General features: G+C 57.1%; 1 protein-coding gene and 1 long non-coding RNA gene across 4 annotated transcripts in view; one reads left to right on the forward strand and one right to left on the reverse strand.

Moving 5' to 3' along the window:
- Window positions 1-1,393: 1,393 nt before the first annotated feature.
- Window positions 1,394-24,172, reverse strand: KCNC4 (potassium voltage-gated channel subfamily C member 4). Of its 3 annotated transcripts, none has more exons than XM_029949179.1 (4): window positions 22,718-24,172; window positions 10,648-11,584; window positions 8,444-8,647; window positions 1,394-2,543 (listed from the first exon to the last, which is right to left on the reverse strand). In XM_029949179.1, exons 1-4 carry the CDS (start codon window positions 23,393-23,395, stop codon window positions 2,482-2,484), a joined length of 1,881 nt encoding a protein of 626 aa, XP_029805039.1. In that variant the 5' UTR covers window positions 23,396-24,172; the 3' UTR covers window positions 1,394-2,481. The 3 variants fall into 3 exon arrangements, with proteins under 3 accessions (XP_029805039.1, XP_029805040.1, XP_029805041.1); XM_029949180.1 differs by having other exon boundaries at window positions 1,394-2,605; XM_029949181.1 differs by having other exon boundaries at window positions 1,394-6,040.
- Window positions 23,054-24,186, forward strand: part of LOC115299712 — a 2,943-nt gene continuing 1,810 nt past the window's right edge. Inside the window, exon 1 of the long non-coding RNA XR_003912292.1 lies at window positions 23,054-23,365. This is a non-coding gene — a long non-coding RNA (uncharacterized LOC115299712). The remainder of the gene's footprint in view (window positions 23,366-24,186) is intronic.

Consider the following 24,186-nt stretch of genomic DNA (forward strand, 5'->3'; position numbering starts at 1 on the left):
CACACTCATCTACGAAAAACAAAACCAAAAAACCGCCATTTTGGACACGGGCCCTGACGTGTAACCTCGTTATGGAGCCAGCAGTGCATCCCATCCCATTATTGCCCGGCCAAGCTTCTCTGAGGCGTGCCTGGCTGCAAATGGCTTTCTCTGGTCTGGAAGGTGGGGGGCAGGGGCACAGCCCTCACTCGCCCTCCACGGCCGGAGGAGAGCTCATCTTTAATTGACAACTGGAGGCCTGCCATTGCTTTGCCTCAGCCGGCTCAGCTTCCAAACCCGATTTTATGTCTCAAGAGCAGGCTTCCCCTCACTTCTTCCGTCCCTCCGGCTCTGCCTTCCTCACCCCCTGCTCCTCGGTGTGCTCTTGTCCTTTCTTGGTGTGACTGAACACGGAGGGCTCAGCAGTCTGTGAAGAAAAGCCTGAGAGCTCCGGAAGGGGGTGAGGAGGGAACTAAGGCTTGCTGTGGACATCTTCTCTACATCATATGCGTACCTAGGGCACTGGGCCAGGTCTTTACACTCACAGTCTCTGAAATCGGGGCTGTTGTGATCCCATTCTACAGAATGGAAAACTGAGGTTGAGTGAGCTGCCCCCAAGTCACAGAGCTAGTAAGTGGCAGATCCAGACTTTGAACTGAGGCCCTACGACTCCGGTTTCTGCCTGGAGCGAGAGGGTGAAATATGTGCCCAGAGCTGGCTGCGTGGTTTCTGGAGCCAGATGCAAAAATTAACATGCAGGGCCCATCCTTCAATCATTTCTGTATGGTGACAGCAGAGCAGGAAGTCACGGGGCCATTTTGAACCACCGCACAAGGCCACACACCTGGGAGCCAGCTCTCCGTGTGTCTCCATGTGACTGAAATGACAGTGAGGGGCCATGTGTCCCCATCACTTACCCAGGATTCATTTATTCCCCAGTGCTAAGTGGTCCCAGATGTGCCACCAGTCCCTTGCCGGACTCCGTTAGTCAGCCATCCACTCATCACAATGACTGGCATCCCCAGGGCCTTGGCCCACATAGCCCTGGTGCACTTCAGGGAAGGGACGGGGGTTGGGGGGGGGGCGCGCTGCACAAGCAAGCAGGAATACAGGGGAATGCCCCCAAAACACATCTCTTCCATGTGATGGAGGGACTCAGGAGGCTGCAGTGGAGACCAGAACACTGCCTGGGAGCCGGTGGCCCCGGGTCAGCCCTCTTACATGGCCCTGGGCAATCCTTTCCTTCTCTGAGCATCCATGCCTTGCTCTAAATGCAGGGGTTGGGAGGCACCAGCAATTCCTGGAGGGGGCAGGGCTGTGATGGGAGTGCATTGCATTTCTCAGGTGCTGGGTTGGAAGCCCACACAGAGGGCAGAAAGACACAGAGGCAGAAAGGAGAGGCAGACGCAGTCACTCGAGGCAGGAGCAGCAGGACGCTCCGATGTCTTTATTGGGGCTCGAGCACAGCACGACAGTTGAAGGCGTGCAGACAGGGCGGCAGGGCCCAGCCTAGGCATGCCTCAGACACACACATAAGGGGACAGCTTTACAAAAGGACTGACCAACACTAGGGAGGGGCAGGGCAGCTGGGAGGGGGGCGGGAGGGCCACGGGAGGGGCAGAGGCCAAGGTTGGAGGGGTCACCTGGCCTCTGCTATTGCACGCTCCTCCGGCCACCGGCCAGGAAGTACAGTATTGCAACTGATCTCCGCTTGCCCGAGGCGTCCCCTTCTCAGACCCCTGAGCCAGATGGGCAGACAGACCCCCTCCCTGCCCGTCTGCCCGGCAGCATCTTTGAAAACAAATGGACTGAGCAGACAGAACAAAACCCCCCAAATAAAAAAAAGACAAAATGCCCCTCGGTTCAGGACATGGGTAAGGTGGAGGAGGAGGGGAAAAAGCTGCAGAGGAGCCCCTGAAAGTCCCCCCAAACTGGGGCATGGGGTGGGAGGTAGAACCCCAATCTGGGGCAGGGTGGGGCTAGTGGAGCAGTGACCCCAGGGGGCAACCGGGCCTTCCACAGACCACCGGCCACAGGGGAAACAACCCCAAGAGGGCAAGTCTGGCCTTGGACCTTCCCCCATCCCACCCCGGGTAGGACTGGCAGATCCCAGACACTTATTCTTGGGACATTCCACACACGTGTGCAGAAACAGGCGTCAGGGAAGGGAAGGGGATGGGGGGGTGGGGGTGGGGCACGGGCTTGGGGAGACACGGCCTAACAGAGAAGACAGACACCAATAGCACGTGCACTACACACGAGTATAGCACGTATGAATATAGATACTATATGTGCATATATATCTCTTCGGCGTACAACAGAACAGAACAGCAGACCCAGAGGGCTCTGGGCCTGGAGGGTCACATGGGAGGTTTTCCATCAGTCCTGTGCAAACAAGGATCTCTGAGTCTTTCCCAGCGAAAGATTCTTGCCAGGGTTCCAGAGTTTCCCTAAGCCTTTGGCTTTCTGTCTGTCTGCCTGCCTCTCTCACGTTGGTGCCGCTTAAGAGAGGGTGAGGACTTCAGCCTGGGCATAGCTGGGCGAGAGGGCGTCTTGGCAGGTCTCTGTGTTTAAAGAGCACAGGTGTGAGACACTGGGACGCACGCTTTCAGCTCAACATTGCCTTCTGGGGGGGGGCAAGGAGTTCAGCAAAAGAAAGGGAGAAACAAAGAATGAGATGTTAGAAGGAAGCCAGCTGTGGACCCACAGCCTGTGGGTGAAGGACTAGGCCAGGAGCAGAGCTGGAAGGCGTGGGGACCCGGGGCTAAGAGGCCAGGAAGAGCAAGGATGGGTCAGCGACTGGGGTGAGCCCCTTCATCACCCCTCTGCCTACCCAGTGCCAGGCCCAGGTGACTCATAGGCGATGTTACGGCTTATGTCCATACCTGCTCAGGCAGTGAGCTCCAGGAATCACGAACCCTCAGGTCTTCAAAACCCCAGTGCATTGGGTGGAGGGATCATAGCCCTATAGACTGGCACCGAGGCAGTGGGGGACTCTCTTGGTGTGGCCTATACCCACCCCCCGCATAGCTCCACCAGCCACCTCCACCTGGGGCCGCTCCATTGTCCCAGGGGGGCTGCTGAGGAAGGCTCCTGAGAGTCCTGTCCTGCCGTGCCCAGCCATACTTCCTCAGTCTGGTTGGAACAGAGCTCTAGCAGTTGGAGGGTGGACGCTGAAGGGAAGGGAAGGGAGGATGCACATGTCATTCTTGGAAGAGAAGCCCAGAAGGGAGCACTTTACTGAGAAACTTGATGGCTCAGTGAGCCCTTCTCAACCGCCCATACTCAGGCTGAAATATCCGTGGCCTGGGCCTTCCCTTCCCCCACCTTCCCAGCGAGGGCCCAGGCAGGGCAGGCAAAGAGGCTGCTGTGGGGGCAGGGATTGGGGCGATACTCTCTGGCCAGGGCATAGGAGGCCCTCCTCTTCCAGGAAGCTCTGTGAAAAGGCCTCCCGAGCCCCAGGGGGGCACTCCTGAAGCCCTGGCCCTCGGGCTGGTACTCAATCTCCCCTCTGACTCCCGGCCTACGCTGAACAGGCATCTTCCACCTCTGGTGCCAGCTCACAGTTCTTCAAAGAAGCCCCAGGGGCTGACAAATGGGCCTCTAAGTTTGTCAGTAGGCCTGGTGCAAACTCGTAAGGTGAACAACTCCTATCTGGGCTGCCTCTCTGCTCTGTGAGGATAAAACTCCAGCTATGGGGGAAAGGCTTCTAGAAGACAAAGTAGTGGGTACAGGTCCAAGTCCACATCCAAGTGAAGCAAATTGTGCTCTCAGATTGCAGGTGGAAGGGAGAGCCATCGCCTAAGGAGGGACGCACAAGGTCTGGACAAGCCCCATGTAGGCAACTGCCTCTCTAGGCAGGGCCTGTGGACAGTAGGTCTCTGTAAACTCCAGGACTCACTTTGCCCCTTTCCAGGGCCTTGGGAGGCCCAGAGGCCCTGAGAGGGATCGGAGCATGCCCATCCTGTTAGCTAGGTCCTGTGTTTCCCCTCTGGAAGCCAGAGAACCAGGGTCGGGGAAGGTGGCTTGGGGGGTTGTGTCAGGTGGGAGCCCATCTCCCAAAGCACCAGGAGCTCCAGCTTGGCACTCCTGCATCATGTCACCCAGGGACATCTGTGCCTACCAGAGGGGTGCCATAAGCAGGCCCATCCCTGTGGGAGGGAGGAGAGGGAAGGAGGAGGTGGGTACTGTGGAAACTTGGGCTCCTGACAACTTGAGGGCTGCCACAGAGACAGTCACCTCAGTTCCCTGAACCACACTGGCAAGTCAGAGGAGAGAAGAGCTGTGATGGCCAGGCTAACCTGGACACCTAGCTCATCACAGACCCGTCAGACTCGGGACCCTGGAGCCAGGGAGCCCTGAGGGACAGGACCAAGTCCGTTCTCACAAGGAAAAGCAGCTGGGCTCTCAGATTCAGCTGTGAGAGGGTGACCTGAGTCTCCCTCCTGCTCCACAGGGCTCCCTGCTGCGGTCACTGGAAGGGGCCTGTCCCCTTTTGAAGGCTGGCCACATGGATGCTGCTGTATTTTCTCAACTCTTAGTGGGACACTTCATTCTGAGAACAAGCAGAGACAGGCCCCACAGACCCCAGCAGGGCTGGGGCCTCCCAGTACCCATCCTGAATAGACCTCCTGGTGGAGGCTTTTCACAACAACACATCCTTCTGAAATGGTCTGACCTTTTCTGCCCAGTTCACCTTTTGGGGTGGCCTCATGGTCTCCCAGCCTTCTGCTGAGTCCCCAAATTCTGTCCTGCCATTCCTATCTTTGCCCACCCTGGAAGGAGCAGATATGGACCTTAGTCATTCCCTCTACAAAGTTGCATAATCTGACTCTAAAAATTGCCAGGGGCTCTGCTCCACTGTCAGGTCTAATTCCCATCAGGTGAAACAGGAAATGGCTTGGCCGAGCCCTTCTGCGTTCCTGAAGCTGAGGGGCCTAGGAGAGCCTCCCTGGCACTCTGCTGGGTGGGGATGGGGGTGGGAGGACCTGCCCGGGAGCAGCGATGTGAGGGGGCAGGATGCCTTCTGTCCCCACACTTCCCCTCAATTGCCCCTGCCCAGGGCACACCCCTGCTCACTCAGTGACTCACAAACCTGTTGTGCTCCTGGGCTCGTTAGGTAAATGAATACACTTAATTATAGAAATTAGATGAGTCTCTGGTTCTGGAAGCAACACAGAGTGCAGAGGCTGGGTGGGAGCAGCAGGTGACTCAGAGGCAGGGCTGGGAGTGTGAGGGAGCGGAGAGGGAGGGAAGCAGAGAGAGCTGCTTGGAGGGGGGGGGCACCGCTGCTGGGATGCAGATGGGACTCGGAGCTCTGCCGCAGGAAGGGGGTGTCACTCTGGAGAGGTGGGCATTCCCAAGCCTAGGCAGCCAATGGTGGGGCTCTAGGGACCCCCAGCTGGATGCCAGGCCAGGGCTGGGGAACATTAGGCCTCCTCTCCCAGGGCGGCACTGCTCCCCTGCACACCAGCAGAGCTGCCCCACCACATGGCCTTATTCTTGGCAGGTCTGGGTGTGGGATGGACAGACAGACAGACAGAGATATTTAGTGGTAGGCTGCCTGCTGATTGAAGGCCATGAGGAATGGAAATGCATTTGCTGTGATTGAGGTGGGGCCCTGAGGGGAGACAAGGCCCAGAGGCACAGGTCCTGTTGTTGGGGGGTGGGCACCTCCGACTCAGGACAGAGACCAGTGGGGCCCAAGCCTGGGGCTTGTTCTCAGGCTCCAGAGCTGAACATTCTGGGGAGCTGGGTGCTGTGGAGGAGAGGCTTAGGGCCCTGGACCCTCCTGTAGCCCGCCCGGCTTCCTCAGGTCCCCAGAGGAATGAGGGCTGGAGGGCATGTGAGCGTGGTGTGTGCCCGGGGGGTGGGGAGGGCCAAGGGTGCAACTAAGGGGCCGAGTGTCCAGGGGGAGGGCTGGTGAGGGGGTGGAAAGGGTGGGGGAACAGGAGCTTTCTTGGAGGGTAGGGTGAGCTGAATCTTGATGCGAGTGGAGACAGCCCCAGACTGGTTCCCGCTGCTCCAGCTATGTTGTTTAGACTCCGGGACTTTGCACAGCCTTGGTGAAGAAAAGGCACATGGGTCAGAGGGGCCTGGCTCCTCATCTGAGCAGCTCCAGGGGACCCTGCAGGGCATCAGCCCTGGCTGCTTGAGGGGCCTGGCCTGCCTGGGAAAGGCTCCCTGACTTTCCTTGACTTCCCGGTCACCTGGGCTCCAGAGGACAGATGCCAGGGCCCCACAGCTGATCTCCGCCCTGTCACTGTCCCCAGGTAAGTTCCCTTCCGGCTGCACGGAGACTCCCCCCGCCCCCAGCCTCCAGCACCTTTCTTCTCCATCTTAAGAAGCCCTGATTAGCACCAGTCCCTGTCCCCCCAGGCAGTTCACACTCTGACACTTGGGCCGCTATAGGCTCACAAGGGAGCCTCTGCCAGTGGCTGAAGGAGCCCTGGGCGCCCTCCTCCAGGTCCAGCATGTAGCCTCAGTGCAGAGAAGGGAGGCATGGTCTAGCATGGTGAAAAGTTGCTGAGCGCTTCCTGGGAGTTTGGCGATGCTGATTGCCACGCTTGCTTAGCAGGGCCTGTTTCCCAGCAACCCACCTGTTCCCTCTCGAAGGTCACTCTAATTGGCTGAGCTACATGCTTGTTGCCAAGAAGCAGTGTGGAGGCATCTTGAAAATAGAGCAGCAGGGCCACACAAGCTCCCAGAGAGATCTGGCGGTGCGATACACGCTCCCCAGCTCAGGCTGCAGCTTGGGGTACACATGAGAATGCACCTCCCACCCCGGCTGCGACCCACCCCCCACTTCCTCATGGTCCCTGTTGACTTGAGCCATCACACCACCTCCTCCACACTGCCACTTCTGCCAAGCCCCTCACAAATTCTGGAGTGAAAAGAGGGCTGCTTGGCACTCAGCTCCACTCAGCTTGAGTCCTCCCTGGGAAGCAGGGTCCCCTCGGCCCCACATTCTGGGCCATCACTGTATGCTGCAGCCGAAGCAAGTCTCTGGATCTGAACCAGGACGCAGGAGAAGCCGCTGTGTGCTGGTAATGGGGGGCAGGAGAGGCAGGCACCTCCAGAGTCCGAGGACTGGGGCACGCAGAGGACAGGGCCACCAGAGGGACACAGGATGGAATGTAACTAGTCTGAGCACCTTTGATCTGCAGCCCCACCGCTGGGGACTCTAGGCCACCCCCCTCCAGCTGCCAGATGGCAGGTACTGCTGGCACCACACAACAGCACATATGCCCAGCACACCTGGACACACAGCTCTCAGGGCCTGGTGAGGGTCAGGGTGCCCTGGGGGGGCCCGTGGGGGCAGAGGCTGGGAAGGTGCCCCAGCAGGCCTCGTGAGATGGGCAGGCCAGGGGACATCCCTGGGGGGACAGAGGCATCACAGTCACTGCCCCGACTCAACCCAGACTTGGCCTGGAGTTTGGGTATAGCGAGAAGTTGGGGGGGCAGGGGGGTGTGGATTTGGTTAAAAGAGGGCTATTTAAGAAGTGGCCTGAAAACCCAGGGACAAGCTTTGTTTTGGGGGGAGTCAGGGTTTAGCCTGGAACTAGGTAGGGCATTTAGGCAGGTTAAGTCACAGGGACAGGGCAAGAATGACAAAAAAAGTGACCAGGAACTGGGGAGGAGCACCTGCTTTGGAGACTCCTATACTCAGCTACTCCTGGCTCTCCACCGTGCTCCATCATCACTGACCCCCTCTTTGCAAGTAAGGGAACCCTGCTCCTGCCGCAGCTAGGGGCCTGCCGATGGAATTGCAGTCTTTCCTTGCAGGAGAGAACAGGCTACTCCCTTGAACTCTCACAATCCTTGAGAGCACACCTCAGAGAGGACACAGAGTCCCTACCGGTCCCCACCCCCACCCCTGGTCACCTTCGAGGCTCTGCCTCAAGAAACGTGCAGAGCTGTGCTGGCCCCTCCCGGACTCCTGGACCCTGAGTGAAGAAAGGAGGAGGTAGGGCCTGTGCTAGGCTCTCCGAAGACATCATGCCAGCAGCCCATTCTTACCCTGATTCCCAAATGCTGTGTGATCTCTTGGGATGACTGACGGGAAACATTAGCTGTGTTTAGGGGAGGTCTAGGGCAAGTCTGGCAGTGACCCTGTGAGGCCACGCCTCAAGGTCACAGTAATAACCAGAGGAAGAGGTGGTGATCAAATGGAGGGGAAAGGCAGAGGCCGCTGATTTGGCATGCCTTTGGCCTCTAGCATGTAAGTCTTCTCTGTGGGCATCTAGGGGAGGAGTTGGGGGGGGTGCTGCTGGGCTCTGTGTACCTCTTTTTCATCCAGGGAGTGGGAGATGAGGGCACTCATCTTAAAAGCGGGGGCACGTCCAAGGCAGAGGAGATGGTGGCCAGGGCCTCAGGGGAGGAGGGGACCTCAAGTTCTGCAGGGGACACTGGGGAGACTCAGCTCCATGGGGGCTCTCCGCCTGCCCGGCCTGGGGAGCCATACCTTTCCGGACACTACCATCGGCACAGGCATAGTCCCCGGCGCTGAGCAGGAAGCAGGCGGCTGCCTTCTTGTTTTTGTCTCGGGGACCAGAGCGTCGCAGGGCCCGGCGCTCCTCAGGGGTGGGGGCAGAGGCCAGGGGCTGGGTGAGACCAGCTCCCTCCTCATCTGACAGCACCGCATTGGCATCGCCGTTCTGTTTGGAGTCTAAAGGGGGCAGACAGAAAGGAGGCTGTGTGAGGGGCTGCCTGGGCCTTCCTCATGGGCTCACCTGGGGGCTCTCCAATCCCAGCCCTAGAGTGTCACTTCCCTCCCCTGAGGGGGCCTGGCATCTCCCCGGGAGGGTCAGGGAGTGGGCCTGGTCCTGGGGGCAGGAGGGAAGAGGCCCTGCATCCCTTTCAGCCTTGGCCTAGAGTCTTTCCTGGGACATGGAGCCACAGATACCCTGAGCAAGGGCTTTGGAAATCTGTCTGCTGCAGGCTGTCCCAGGAGATTAGCCTGAGGCAGGCGACCAACTCGGCCTCCTTCTCGGGCCTGGCTCAGGCTGACACCCGGATGAGTTTGCATTCCCTCAGAGGACGCCTGGCTTGCTGGGATGAGGGCTGGCACTGTCAGGGTTAAACCAATAAAGTGGCCTCCACGGCTACCTCTCAAGCGCCTGAAGGATCTGGAGCCCTCTGCTTAGGGCTGGCCTGTCCGGAAAGGGCCTTGCACGGAGGAGGCTCCCGTCAGCGCTCACTGCTGTGGGGTCTTAGTCCCAAGCCCCTGCCTCCGTCAGGCAGCAGCACAGTGGGCCCTTGGCTCCAGAAAGGCTCCATCTGAAGGCAGCGGCCTCAGCCCTGACCATGGCCAAGCAGTTAGGGTCAGGCTGAGGTGCAGCTGACAGGGGCCGTGAGTAAGTGCATCCAGGAGTCGGTGCAGGGATTCATACATTTTGATATTACGTTTCCCTCTGAGCTCTGAACACCTCTTGGGATACAGCTGAAATCTGCTGAGGCACTGGCTGGGAGACTGACATTTGGGGATGGGGGAAGGGAGCACTGCTCTGATGGGGGAGCAGAGGAGAACCTGGGGGGGGTTGATCCATCAAGACCCCCAAAGACCCCAGGGAGTGAGTAGCCCCAGCATGTACTACGGGTACCCCCAAACAGGCCATAGGTGCGTGCTGCAAGTCAGGCACCTCTCTGGAGGATGAGTCCCACTTTGCCCCCCGGGAGTTTGGCCAAAAGCTGCTACCTTTGTCTCCGGGCCCACCCCCAGCCTCCCGATGCCCTGGCGGCCAAGGGCTCCCCATGCTAGGAATCCCAAACCTCCCTGAGGAGCCCATTCTGCAACACTTAGGTTCCTACTTTCCAGCCTCACTCCAAGTTTCTGTGGGTTAAGTCGATTTCCTTTCCCAGCTCTTGACACAGGTAGAAGCAAGCTTTGCAGGGGTGGCCTGTTCCCATCCTTGAAGAAAAGAATCCAGACCTGGGAGCCCTTGTCCTCTTGGATGTAGAAGCCATTTCATCTCCCCCTCCTTTTCCCCTGCCCGACATTGTCTGGGCTACTCCCTCTTGGCTCTCTCCCATCCCATGTTAAACCCTGAGCCCAGGACTCAATCTAGCTTGTGCTGAACAGAACGCAGCCTCCCACTGCTGTTACGTTATCACATTTATTAGGCCAAGAGACATCACACTCCAGCGTTTGGAAAGAAATGATTCATGTGTGGATGCACCTTGCAAAACAGCTGTCCTGCTCTCTAGCTAATAACAACAGCACCCGACACTTGTAAAGTGGTTTTTACTTCCCAAAGTACTCTCATGCCTGTTCTTCCTTTGGGTCTCATCAAAGTCTTGGGGTGGGGGAGAGGACTCCCATTTTACAGGTGAAGAACCTATGATCAGAGATGGTTAGTGACTGGCCTCAGGTCACACAGCCCTGTGGCCAAGATAGTATTTGAATTCACAGCCCCATGCACTGCCCACTGCAGCCTAAATTGGGTGGTAAACTCACTCCACAGAGCCTAATGTTCAGAAGGCTATTGGAAAACCAGAAGATAAGAGAGATCTGGCCTCAACACTTTTCTGCTTTTAAAGGCACATCTTATACTTAGGGAAGTCCGGAACAATAAAACACAATCCCAAATTCCAAGGGCTGAGGTTCATCTGGGGACTCCCTCCGCCACTGGAGGAGAAGTGGCTCTCCTTCCCAACCCCCAATCTCACCTGCCCGTTTCCGCTCAACCATGCCCTCTTCTGGGGCAGGGGGGCTGATATCACTGTAGGTGCTTTCCCGGGGCGAGGTCTCCTCAGACTTGCAGTAAATGGGTGACTCCAGCTGGGGTGGCCGTGGCACGTGCTTCTTTCTTTTCTTGGGCAGCTTCTGCTTGGCCATGGCCAGGGAGTAGTACATGCCAAAGTTGTTGACGATGACTGGCACAGGCATGGCGATGGTGAGCACGCCAGCCAGTGCACACAGTGCCCCCACCAGCATGCCTGACCATGTCTTGGGGTACATGTCCCCATAGCCCAGTGTCGTCATGGTGACCACTGCCCACCAGAAGCCAATGGGGATGTTCTTGAAGTCGGTGTGGTCGTTGCCCCGTGGGTCGGAGGGCCTGGCGCCAATACGCTCAGCGTAGTAGATCATGGTGGCAAAGATGAGCACGCCCAGGGCAAGGAAGATGATAAGCAGCAGGAACTCGTTGGTGCTGGCACGCAGGGTGTGGCCTAGCACACGCAGTCCCACGAAGTGGCGGGTGAGCTTGAAGATGCGCAGGATGCGCACGAAGCGCACCACGCGCAGGAAGCCCAGCACGTCTCGGGCTGCCTTGGAGGACAGGCCGCTCAGCCCCACCTCCAGGTAGAAGGGCAGAATGGCCACGAAGTCGATGATGTTGAGCAGGTTCTTGACGAAGTCTAGCGTGTCTGGGCAGCACACAATACGCACCAGGAACTCCAGTGTGAACCACAGCACGCACACGCCCTCGATGTAGGTCAGGATGGGCTCTGTCTCCACCTCCCGCCGGAAGTGCACGCTGGTAGTGTTCCCCACCCGGTGGATCTCGGTCACGTTTCGGTCAATGTTGAAGGCCTCATGGGTCTCCAGGCAGAAGGTGGTGATGGAGACCAGTATGAAGAAGAGAGAGGTGAAGGCCACCACCTGTGGGTGAGGAGGACAATGGGGAGGTTGTCAGGGATGGAAGGGTACCCTCTAGGTTGTGCAGGGGGAGGACATGGGTCACCAGGTGATTGTTGGATGGTGAGAAGTGGGATTAAGGTAGTCATGGGCTGGAACCCTGTCCCCGGAGGGTCTTTATCCATCTGCTCGGGTATTTTAAGGCAATACTTCCCAAACATTGTCACTGTGAACAGAAGATAGAGACTGCTCCTGGCTGTAGGCAACTGGACAGGAAATCATACTATCGCCTACTCTGGTCCCGCCTACTGCCTAGCTCTGCCTACTGCCTACTTGGGCCACCCTACTTCCTACTTCCACCTACTGCCTACTCTGGCCTCACTGCCTACCTCTCCAGCCGTGCCTTAAAGCTTCTCAAACTGTAATGGGTATATACATCATCTAGGAAGCTTGTTCAAATGCCATTCTGATTCAAGAGGTCCAGGGTTGGGCCTGTGATTCTGCTTTTCTAACAAACTCTCAGGAGAGGCTGCTGGTCCACAGACTACACTTGGAGCAACTAGGCTTTAATAAGGGCAGTGGTCCTTAGAGTGAGGTCCTGGACCAGCAGCATCAGCATCGCTTGGGAACTAGTTAGAAGTGCAAATTCTTGAGCCCCACGTAAACCTACTGAATGAGAAATACTGCTGGTAGGGCCCTGCGATCTGCTTTAACAAACCTTCCAGGTAATTCTGATGCAGGCTGTTTTGAGATCCACTGCATTAGTAATATGCCCAGAGAGAGGGCCTGGAGGGAATGACTCTGGGTTTCTGTCTGACAGCTGAGTCTTAGAACCCCAGCCATGCCCACTCCCCTCCTCAAGCCCCAAGTCCCAGCCCCTCTCCCCTACCTCGCACAGCTTAGAATGTTCCAGCCCAATGCCCAGACAGTGACAAGTGTCTGAAGGAAGCTAGCACGTTCCATGGCAAGAGACTGGGGGGGGGGGGCAGTGGGGATGTCTGCCCAGAATAACTACCCCTCCCCTTCCCGACAACTGACATTTCCTGGGACACTGAGCACCAACAAAAAATAAACTGCACCCACTGGAACTTGAGTGTGGCAGTCGCTGATCCAGACAGCTGCTAGGATCTCGGGTACAATGATGACAGCGGCACCGGGCATAGGAGCAGCTAGATTTAAGTATCCAATCATTATGAATGGAGATGAAATGCATGTGTAATAACACCAATTACGGAGGCTTCATCTGTTATTCATGCAATGCCATTCACCGCTATCAGGGTGCGTGCTGCTGGGGTCTGCTGCCTGTCCTGCTCTGTGCATGGGGATGGGTGTCCTCCTTGAGTGGGGGGCCGAGCTTAAACAGGAGGACGGGGAAGGGCTGTGGCCCCATGACCACACACTGACTTCCACCTGGCCACGGAGTTGCCTCCTGTCTAATGGTGCCTCTCAGAGATGCTTTCCTTCCTGAGAGTCTGAACTAGGGAAGGGAGAGAAGGTACACCTTGTTCTCAGTACTGCAAAACACTGTGGAGAATACAAGAGGAGCTGGGAAAATGAAACCCCTCCAGGCCTTCTGGAGCAGAAGCAAGTCTGAGAGAACTTTGGGGATGAATATCCATTAGCTGTCTGTTTTGTCTCGGCACAGCTGGGCCCTTGGTGTGTGTTACTGCCTCCAGTCCTCCTCCCTGTGACCCTGTAAGGAAGCCTCATCATCTCCTTTTAAGGAGGAGGAACTAAGCATCAGAGAAGTCATACACTTGTCTGAGGTCACACAGCCTAGAAGGGTTGGAAACCAGACTTGAACTCAGACTGTTTAACTTCAGAGGCTGTACCTTCTCTTCACACGACACTGCCTTCACCACCTCCCAGATGACTACTATTTTACCCTTAGGGATGTGTACCTTCGACTTAAGACAGGCCCCCACTGCACACTAAAACACCTTATTGACATTTGAACATGGGCAGGTTGATCAGACAGCAAGGAAGGAGAAGGGAGGTAGCAGACCACAGATTCACATTTCCCAAATCAACAACTCTGCCTGGAGCTTCTCTAGTCTGCATCTCTCCTGTGGAGGTAAATTTCAAGTTCCTTTTCTGATCTCTCTCTCTCTCTTTTTAAGTTTATTTATTGAGAGAAAGAAAGAGAATCCCAAGCAGGCTCCATGCTATCAGCACAGAGCCCGGTGTGGGGCTCGGTATCACAAACCGTGAGATCATGCCTAGAGCCGAAATCAAGTCAGATGTTTAACCCAAGTGCCCCTGATCTCATTTTTCTTCCCTGAGAAATGTGTTATCAAGGCAGCACAGCCTGATGTGGGCATTGGGCAAACGGCTCCAGCCTGTGTGCTCTCCGTGGCTGTCCAGAGAGGAGCTGTTGCAAACACCTGATCAGTGGCCACGGTGATGCTGGGATCCCAGACTCCGGGCGCTGCTCCCATCCCCAGCAGCAGAAGGGGTGGGGTAGGGGGTGGAGACACATGTCCCAGCTCTGCCAGGAAGCACGGGAAGCAGGAGCTTGATCTCTCTGAGGAAGAATTAGCCAGGAGAGTTGGCCCACCTGGGAGCCAAGCGTGAAGTTAATTAGTGATTTGGAAAAACAAGTTCAGGAAGAGCTGCCAAGGGGCTCATCAGAGGGCACAGAGAGGGGAGAAGGGGAGGGAGGGCCGTGAGCTCGCCACCTTCTTACCCGCAGGGCCAAGGAGCCATGCCGGGCTCCTTCTGCAGCCGCATAGAAGGTACAAACCACCCGTCCTGCCTTGGGGAGCCACCCCCGGAATTCCTGCAGTGCTCACTTGCTTTTCCTTTTTTTTTTTTTAAACAGAACTGTTCCAACTCACCTCGGCCCTCCCAGAAGATGGGGCGGATAAAGGGTAGCTACATGTGCCCATTTCTCGGGGGCAGCCGAGGCACGAGAGAGGGCAAAGGACTCACTCAGGATCAGGTGGAGGCCAGGTCTCCTGACTCTCAGCTCAGAGCTCTTTCCACTTGGTCCCCAAACCAAACTAGAGGGGACAGTCCACTTCTCTGTGGCGATATCTTCATGGGGTCTCTGTCTCCCCTGTGGCCTCTCTAGGCCTGGCAGCAGGTACAATGCAGGCCCCAGAAAGTCCCCCCTCCCCGATGAGACAGACACACCACCTGAGGCTGAGCTGGGACAGATGCAGGCTCCTGGCCTCTGGCATGTTGCCCCAGGTGGGTCCTGAGTTACAAGTACTCCATCAGCCCCAATTATTCCTTTCTCCCTAAGTTATTCCCAAAGTGAATTATCTTGTAAGCAGAAGTCCTAGGCAAGTCCCTGGCAGCAGGGACATTGCTTTTTTTTTTTTTCTCCCACTCTCTTTTCTGGGGGCTTCTGGGGACAGAAAAGGACCAAGGAGAGAGGCAGTGGCTGCAACACCACGCTATTTAGACATCAAGGCCTTGAGCTGAAGCCTTCTGTGCACCTGTGCCTCCTTGCCACGGGCCCCTGCCAAGCAGAGCCTGAGCACAAAGCTAAGGAGCCCTGGGGTCAGACCACGGGGTCCCCATCCTGGCCTGGCTACTCACTAGGTAAATGGTGAGCGTTGTGTAGCTCTCTCACTACCTAATGGGAACAGCACTAGTGCCCGCCTGGTAGTGTTACTGTGGGACTAAATAAGCGGCTACACGGCAAAGTATCTGGCACACAGTATGTGCTCAATAAACAGCGACAGAGCTGAGGAGGTGTGGGGGCCTCCACGGACCCTTACATGCAGCTTCTGAGAGCTGGGGCCAGGAATTCACAAAAAATCTTTGCTTTTTAGAAACAAAGGGAACCAGAAGCTCATTCAGTTCAATTCTCTTTCTGCTGTTTTGCAGCCAGACACCGAGGCCTGGGGAGAAGGGACTTGCCCTGGTTCCCATGGTGGAAGATGTCAGTTCTTTCCACGCTACCCGAGGACACAGGCGTAGATTCTGCTGCAAGTCAAAACGGCCCAAGTGGAAAATTGCTTACGTGAACTGGTTTGGCCACAGCTATGCTCGTCCCTGCTATAAGGATGCGGGAGCGTCTCACACCCTGTACAGGAGGTTCCCAGCCTCTGTGCAGGAAAGCACTGTTCCTTCAAGCTTCCTGCTCCAAAGGCTCCCCACACATGGCTGGCTGTATCCTGTTGGAGACCCACCTGTCCGGAGACCCAGGAGTTTTGGCTGGTGAGTCGGCCCTGTTATCAGCCTCCTGCACCAAGCTCATCCTAAGATCGTCACTGGTAGAAATCTAAAGTCGCACGCTTCTGGGTAGAGGCAGGGCTCTGCTACTTACTGCCCGAGAGACCCTGGGCACATTTCTTCACCTCTCTAAGCCTTATGATCTTTGCCCATAAAATGGGGATTGAGTGCCTACTATGTGTCATACACTGTTCCGGGTGCCGGGGAACAGCAGGAACGAATACAAAAACCCCTGCTCCTGAGGCCTTACAGTCTGGGAGAAGAAAGCTGTCAAAAATAAGTAAACACATAGTATGCCAGATGGTATCAGAGTTAGGAAGAAAAATAGAAAAGGAGGTAGAGTATGAGGGTGAGGGAACTATTTCATTTTCTTTTTAAACTATTTTTTGTTTTGAGAGGGAGAGAAAGCGAGAGGGAGAGAGTGAGAGAGAGACAGAGAGAGAGTATGAGGGGAAGTGGGGGAGGGGCAGAGAGCAGGAGAGAGAATCCCAAGCAGGCTCTGGGCTGTCAGTGCAGAGCCCTATGTGGGGCTCAAACCCATGCACCATGAGATCATGACCTAAGCCGAGATCAAGAGTTGGACGCTTAACTGACTGAGCCACCCAGGGGACCTGAGAGAACTATTTCAAATAGGGTGACCAGGCAAGGCCTCAATGCCAAGGTGACACATCTAAGCAGAGACCTGAAGGAGTGAGGGAATGAGTTTACATGAAGATCCAGGACAGCAAGAGAGGCAGAGGGAACAGGCATTGCAAAGGCCCTGAGGCTACAGAGGGCCTGATGTGTTGAGGGGATGAGAGGAGTACCCTCTTATTGAGGCTGTTTTGAGGATTAAAAGAAATGATATTTGTAAAACTCAGCACAGAGCCTAGAGTGTCTCCAGAATCTGGCACAGGCTGGGTCGGGGGGGGGGGGTAAGGGGGGAGGTGACAGACACCAGTCAATGGGAACTGAATACAATCAGCGGGGGCAGGGGAGGGGAGCCCAAGGAGAAAGGGCCAAGGAGACAGATGGACCGATAAACATAAGAAGACTCATGCCCAAAACCTATATTAAGGATGAAGTGTAGGAGAAGAGAAATCTGAGAACACAACCAAAGACACTTGCAGAGAAGATCAGTGGGGATGGGATGAGGAGCTGAGGCTTCCGGAGAAGTGAGGTCCTAGAGCCCAGGCAGGGCTGTAAAGGGAGCGAGCAGCCCTGCGGCTGAGAAACAGGAAAAGAGAGACAGTGTGTCAGGCAAAGCCTCTCTGAGCGGTCCCTAGGCTCCTGAGTGAGCGCCTGCACTTTGAGGTCCAGGTGTCAGCCTAGCGACCCCAGTCCCTCTCCTTTCGTGGGCTGCCCTAGGAGCAGACCCTGGTCCTAGGACCTCCTATCCTGGTTTGAGGGGCCAGGGCCAGCCTGCCCCTATGCCTACCTCCTGCCAAGCCAGCACGTGGGTCTTCTCAGGGCCTCTGGGCTGCCAGGAGCTGATGAGTCCGGCCCCAGAAGGAATTCGGTCCAGCCCAGATCGCCGGCCAAGAACTTATCCAGCCAAATGCAATTCCTGGCTATTGCCTATCCATGTTCCACGTTGTCCTCTCTCTGCCCCGGCTGGTACCCTCAGCCGGAAAATTCGCCCCTTCCCTAACTCTGCATGATTAAAGCACCACTCACATTGAAAACATTTATTTATATATTTATTTATAGCCTGCCTCCTTCTAAAAATTACTTAAGGGAGCTAAGTCCTTATCCCACAGGGCCTATCTGGCTTAACTTCTATTCCCTTGTTGAAACTACCCCTGCCTGCCGACCGCCTCCCCTCACTCCACCTCACAGAGGTGGGATTCGTGGTTTGCTCCTCTCACCTCCTACTGGGCTTTATTTTCTAAGACTACTGTGGCATCTCTCATGATCTGTCTTGTATTATTACTATCTCTTGTCACCCCATTTCCCTCAAATGCCACCTACTCCACGTGACCCAGCTCCCTTGGGGAGCAGGGACCATGTCCAACTCGTCTTTGTATTTACAGGGCCCAGCCTAGTGCCTGGCGTGTAGTTAAGTGCCCAGCAAATGTTTTCTGAATGACGGGAGCCAAGGAGACTGCCTGCTTCCTTTGCTGGTCCTGGGGAACCTGTCACGAGGACACATGGCCGGCCCCATTAACTCAGGCTAGAGGTGACAGGTATACCCATGAATACCTCCAGGCACATGGGCTCTCAGACTATGGCTTTCCAGCATGGGCCAAGGCCACTGGCTGGTGGGGCCCCCTGCCAAGAGGCTGGGTAAGCATCACCCAGCCTGAAAAACAAGCCCTAGCAGGGAGCTGGGCCGGGGGTCGTGGTAGGCTGGCTGCCCAGGGACAAGGATGGCCTGAACGTCCTGGTGCCCAGCATGCCAGGTCCGGAGTGAGGGCAGGGCAAGCTGGCAATGGCCACGGGTGGAGGCAAGGAGCCTGGGGTCTCCTTGTTCCCAAGGCACAAATGCCTGGCTCTGTTCCTGCCTATTTATTCTTCCCCCATCTCCCCAAAATAGCCCGTTTATTTTAGCCCCTCCCCCACTTTACACCCCACCCCAAATGGTGACAAACAGAAACACCTCATTATCCAGAGACAAGATGTTCAGAGGCAAATGTTGGTCTGTTCAGAACAAAAGAGCAAAACACAAAACAAACCCAGGAGGGGACTGAGAGGCTGCCTCAGGACAGGGCTGGGGGAGAGGCCAGGGCACCCACCTCCCAGGCGTGGCTTCCTGGCTCTCCCCAGACCAGGTGGCTCCGGACTAGGGAGTCTTGCCCACCAACCAGCTGGTCCCAGTCAAGGCCCAGGGGTGGGGAGCTGGGGGGCCTTCAGAAGCGATAAAGCAGGAACACAGCTCTCCATTTCCTTCCAAGAAGGCCTCTATCGCACTCCTCCGCCAGGCCCAAGGGACACCTCATCACCTCTCATAACTAAGTCCCCTTTCTTCTTGTTCCATGAAAGTCCCACAGTGAGAAAAAGTAGAGAGCAAGCTTAGATGTGAGCAATTCTAGACAGCGAGGGGATGGGAACTTTCATTTGGAGGAGGAAGTGAAGCGTGGGATGCAGGAGAAGAGAAGGCCCCCTCTGGAAGCCCTGAAGTCACAGGCCTTTTCCAGGCACGAAGGCACAGGAGGCAGCTGAAGGTGTGGTACAAGCACAGACGTGGGGTCACAAGATCTGGGTCTGGAGCTTCGGTCAACCACCGGCTGTGTGAGCAAGCCGCTCTGGGCCTCAGTTTCCCTCAATGTAGACTGAGGTTAATGATCTCGGTCTCACAGAGGCCAGAGGAGATCCGAGAACAGAGCAAAAGTGAGGTCACCTGACACACAGTGAGTGCTTAATGAATGTGAAAACCCAGTTCTGGCTGCCTCCCTGGGGCAATAGGGATCCTTGGGTCACATCCTCTGCGCAGACGGAACATTATGAGAAAACTAATCCAGGTACCAATTTAGCCCCAGGCAAATGACTATCATTCTTTTTTTTAAATTGTTTTTAAGTTTTATTTATTTATTTTGAGAGAGAGAGAAAGAGCATGAGCAGGGGAGGGGACAGAGAGAGGGAGAGAGAGAATCCCAACCAGGCTTCATGCTGTCAGTGTGGAGCCCAATGCGGGGCTTGAACTCACAAACCGTGAGATCATGACCTGAGCCGAAATCAAGAGTTGGACACTTAACTGACTGAGCCACCCAGGTGTCCCAAATCACTTAATAGGACTGGTAATAGCTGAAGCCAGTCTATCACCTGGGTCCTCAAGAGGTTGGGAGTGAAGGGAAAGGAATGTCCTAGGGTCCCATTCATCAGGCCTCCTGTCTCCCCTCAGGCCGGCAAGCCACCCTGGCTGCGGCTGGGACTGTGGGCTCTGGGCAGGTGGGGACAGGACCAGCCTGCCCCTTGTGCCTGCTTTCCCATGCCAGGCCACAGAAGCAGAGCCACCAAGGCGGCCACCATGGGCCTGGCCACAGTGAGGGGAGCCCACCGGCCTAGAGCCTGCCTAAATGGGAATGGCTCCACGGACCAGGTCAGTAGCCAAGCAACAGGCTCCGCCATCAGTTCAGTTCATTTTCCGTCTGTATCTGTTTTGCTCCTGTCATAATGCACTACTCAACTGACCAGCTGCTGTGTGCAAAGTGACGCCGGGGGCAGAGCGCTGCTCCTCTGCTCTCTGGCCTTCAGGGAGGGCCCCAAGCCCACAGCCAACGCTGCAGGCCCCGAGGAGGGGAGGAGGGAAGGTACACGCAGACCCAGCGGACAGTGCTTGCTGGACGGTCGGCGTTACTGGCCTGGGGTAAATAGTGAGGGTGCAGCCCCGGATCCCCAACACCCCAGACCCTTAGACCTCAAGTAAATAAATGTCCCTGCTGAAGTCCCCATCTGCCCTTGGGCTTTCTGATGTCATCCACAGGAGGTACGGAACCTCAGAACTCCTTCCAGGCCAAAATAAGAAACAAGCCACCTCTTCACCTCCAAAACAACCTCGTTCAGTGGAAAGAACATGTTGCAATCAGAGGAGCAGGGGCTTTGACTCACAGCACACCACTATCTGGCTGTGTCATCTCAGGCAAGATGTTTACCCTTTCACAGCCCCAGTCTCCTGAATGCGGATGAGGTCTCCACTGTGTAAGTTTCCTGGGAGGACCAGAGGTTAATGTAAATACCTGCATGGAATACTCCACAAATAGCCATTACCAATTTTTTTAGGATTATGTATTCTCACTTGTATGTCCCAGGAACAGCTGAATTGGAGGCTTGCTTCTGCCTGGTGCTCCTTAGCCAGAAGCAAGTCCTCTTTGGGCACAAGTGCCATTAAGTTCCATACAGCTGTTCACATCAGGATTAACCAGGAAGTTGGAAACCAAGGGAGGTCCCTGCTCTGCTCTTAAGGGTCTTTGACGGCATTGCACCAACACCTCTGAATCCTGATTTCCTCATTGCTTCAATATTAAGACGTAACCCTGTCCCAGCCCCAAACTTCTGACCTCAGCTGGGATGCCCCCGCTGACGTGATGCCACATCAAAAGGGCACGTATCTTGGGCTCCTGGAGAAATTCGAGGAGTCAATGAGGCTCTGCGCTTACTCAACGAGCCCCCAAGCTGGCCAACCCTGGGGTTTGCTGAGCAGAACATATGGCACAGTCCCTTGGGGTCCAAGAGAGAAGAATCAAGAGATGCAAAGTTCCCCAGAGGCCCCAGAATGCTCAGAAGTAAGACCTAGCTCCCCTAACTGCCTCGTCTCATTCCTGCCTCCCTGGCTTGTCCCCTTTCCCCACTTCTAGGAAGCCAAATCTACTGCCTCCCCCCACCCCCCAGCTCCAACTTAAAAAGAGCCTGGATTTGCTATACTGGTTGCTTGCCCCTAGTACACGCAGCCAACAGCGAACCGCATGAGAAGCATGAGAAGTCCCCGGGAACTCACAGCAAGCCCAGGCAAGGGCATCATTTGGGCTGATCTAAGGGCGATGGGGGAAGAAATGAAGGCAGGTCCTGGCCCCAGCTTCACTCTCAGCCCTGACAGAAGTATCTGCCCTCCAAGGGCTGCCCTGGGATGCCTTGGCCACCGAGACCTCTGTTCCTCCCAGGCCGGAGATGTCCCTGCCCCGGTTCGGCATTTACGCCAGCCGGGCCCACCCTGCAGCCCCATTTCCCAGTCTCCCACCCTCCCCTGGGTGGGGAAGTGGAACTTTTCCTTCCATGACCGGGTTGAGGCCCAGCCCAGGAGGTGCCAGGGAGGGTGGCGAGGGCTCTGAGACTCATTAACAGGATGACCTGAGATGCCAGAGATAAGGACCAGCTCCCACAGCAGGAGGCAGTCCCCAGACCCAACACGTGTTGCTCTTTCCTGTCCCCCAGACCCCAGCTAGGCCTAGCCATGAAGCCAGGCACTGGCCTCCAGGGTTCTCTCTGTTTGTTTTTTTAAAGACTCTGAAGGCATCCTTCAGATTTTGTGTTGGTTTTTTTTTTTTTAAGTCATCCAGCATATCCCCATCCCTCCAACCCCTTTCACCTATGGGGGGTTAGGAGAAACTGGACTGACTTGAGGAGGAGGTGGTGGGAAGGGACTAGATCTTGCCTAAAATCAACCTATGCCACTCTCCTCTCCCCCCATATACCCATTTCAAGCAGTAACCTGAACCAGGGCTTTCTGGGAAGCCAATGTGTGCCGCAGCAGGAAGAAAAGAAGTGGCAACAAATCTGGGATCATCACAGGCAGCCTGTGGCTGGCCACTGACCGCGGTGACCGCGGGAGCCTGCATCACCCAGAACATTAGGCCCTTCCTGTCTAGCTGAAGCCAAGCCAACCCAGGTGACCGGGAAGCCTTAGGGGCATGGCAGGGGGCAGACATCTTGCCTTACCTCCCTGAAAAGAGGCTCACCAGAAACCTGGCTGCGAGGCCTGGGTTCCGGTCCTGGCTCTGCCTGGGCTGACGCTGGCGTTCCCTCTACAAAACTCATACTTCACAGCGTACCCAGCTGCCCAGAGCGTTTAAAGGAGGTGGCACCCGTGGAAGAAGCTAACACATGGGCCTACCACAGAGTAGGCGCTTAACACACCCAGTTTTCTTCCCCCAAACCCTGCCTGAGTCAGGCAGGAGGCCTAATTCCAGCTCTCCAGGCCGCTGGCCCTGTGGAGGAGTGGGGGGTAAATGAAGAGAGGCCGCCTGTGCAGAGGAAAGGGGGTGGAAGAGCTCAGCTAAGGGCAACCCACTCCCTCGTGGGGATGCGGCAAAGCAGGCAGCTGGGATTAGGTCCAAGTAGTAAGTCAAGTGTGTGCCTTCTCCTGATGAGGCGTGCAGGGGGGGGTGGGGGTGGGGGTGGGAGACGGGGGAGGGTGAGTCCCCTGGGGTCCCATGGAAGACAGAGGGAATTGGGAGGGAGGCAGTGGTAAAGGTAAGTCAGTCGCGGCCCGCTCCTCCCGGCCCCTATCCCCACGGATCCTTGCACACCGGAGAGGAGGCTCGGGCTCCTGCCACTCACCCTGGCCGCTCGGGAGGAGTAGGGGTCCTCGAAGAGCGCCCACATGCGGGGCTGCCAGCCACGGCAGCCCCCGGACCCCGCGCCGGGGCCCGCACCTGCCTCGTGGGGCCCCAGGCGCTGCAGGGCCAGCTCCCGCTCATCATCGCCGGCCTCGTCGCCTGTCCCCGCGCCACCGCCGCCCCCGTCCGGGCTCTCAAAGATATCGAGCGCCTCTTCGGCGTCGCGGTGCTGCCGGTAGGTCATCCAGCAGCAGGGCTCCACGTCGGTCTCGTCGATGCCCCAGAAGGTGAGCTCCTCCTCGAAAAGCGGCCCACACACATCGGCGGGGCAGTGCAGCTTGCCGGTGCGGTAATAGTTGAGCACGTAAGCAAAGACGCCCGGGTGCCGGTCGAAGAAGAACTCGCAGCTCCCGCCGCCGCTGCTGCCGCTGCCGCCTGCACCGCCGCCATCGGACTCGGGTCGGCCCCCGCCGTCGGGATCCGCCAGCCAGGCGAGGCGAGTGCCCGGTAGGGTGCGCAGGGTGCTGCGGTAGGTCTCATGTCGCGTGCCGCCCACGTTGATGATGATCTTCTCCGACGCCTCGCCCTTGGCCATCTCCTCCTTCAGACATGTTTTGGACGGAGGCTTGTTCCCCGACTTGCGCCCACGGTAGGAGGAGACACACACCGAGCTGATCATAAGAAGCGCTGCGGGGCTTCGGCTTGGGGCGGCCGCTGCCCTCCAAACACCCTTCCCAAGGAGGCAGCGTCAGACCGGGGAGGGGGAGGAGACGAGGAGGAGGCTGGAGGCGGTGGCAGCCCCCTCTGCGGCTTGGCCCTGCCCCTGCCTCCCCCCGGGGCGCGGAGCAGGAGGAGTTGGGTTTCTCGGGTGCACAGGTGGTTGGGGTTTGGGCAGGCAGCTCCGGCAAGCGAGGCAGGAGGGAAGAGGCGAGCCGAGGACCCAAGCGAGGGGGCCGGGGAGGCAGGAACAAGCCCTCACGGTCCCCGGCTAGGACTGGACTCTCAGATGCTCGGGCCCCCGGACACGCCCCCCCTTTCACCCTCAAAAGGCGAGCTAGCGCACAGTCCAGGCTCACTGCTAGGGGCTCGGGCGCGCGCGCTCACACTCACACGGGCCACCCTCCGGCTCCCAAGTCCCGGGAGCTGCCGGCTTCCCCGCGGCGGCAGCGGCAGCGCAGCAGCAACAAGTCCTCGGAGCGGCTGCCGGGGCCGGGCGGACGCTCTCAGGGCAGCCGGCGGAGATCCGCGGGCCCGGGCTCCTTGCGGTCAACACGCGGCGGCGGCGGCGGCATGTGGCCTCGTCCCCCCATTCATAAATCCAGCGCTGGGCTCGGGTGGCGGGCGGGGCTGAGCTGAGCGCGGCGTTCAGGCGGGCGGGGGCTGCGCAGGGCGAGGCGGCCGCAGAAAAACAAGCGCGCCCGCAGGAGCCAGCCTCCCGTCCTGCGTCCGCGGCTCAGCAGCGGTTGGGAG

This window comes from Suricata suricatta, chromosome 8 (assembly GCF_006229205.1).
Source record: "Suricata suricatta isolate VVHF042 chromosome 8, meerkat_22Aug2017_6uvM2_HiC, whole genome shotgun sequence".
Taxonomy (NCBI): Eukaryota; Metazoa; Chordata; class Mammalia; order Carnivora; family Herpestidae; genus Suricata; species Suricata suricatta.

Bases quoted from the DNA above. Each gene is read 5' to 3' on its own strand.
- KCNC4 (XM_029949181.1), bottom strand. From the start codon at position 23,395: ATGATCAGCTCGGTGTGTGTCTCCTCCTACCGTGGGCGCAAGTCGGGG. The intron at 11,585-22,717 runs GTGAGTGGCAGG...CCTCACCCACAG, and splicing joins ACTCCTCCCGAGCGGCCAGG to GTGGTGGCCTTCACCTCTCT. The intron at 6,041-8,443 runs GTATGGCTCCCC...TTCTTCACCAAG, and splicing joins CGATGGTAGTGTCCGGAAAG to GCTGTGCAAAGTCCCGGAGT.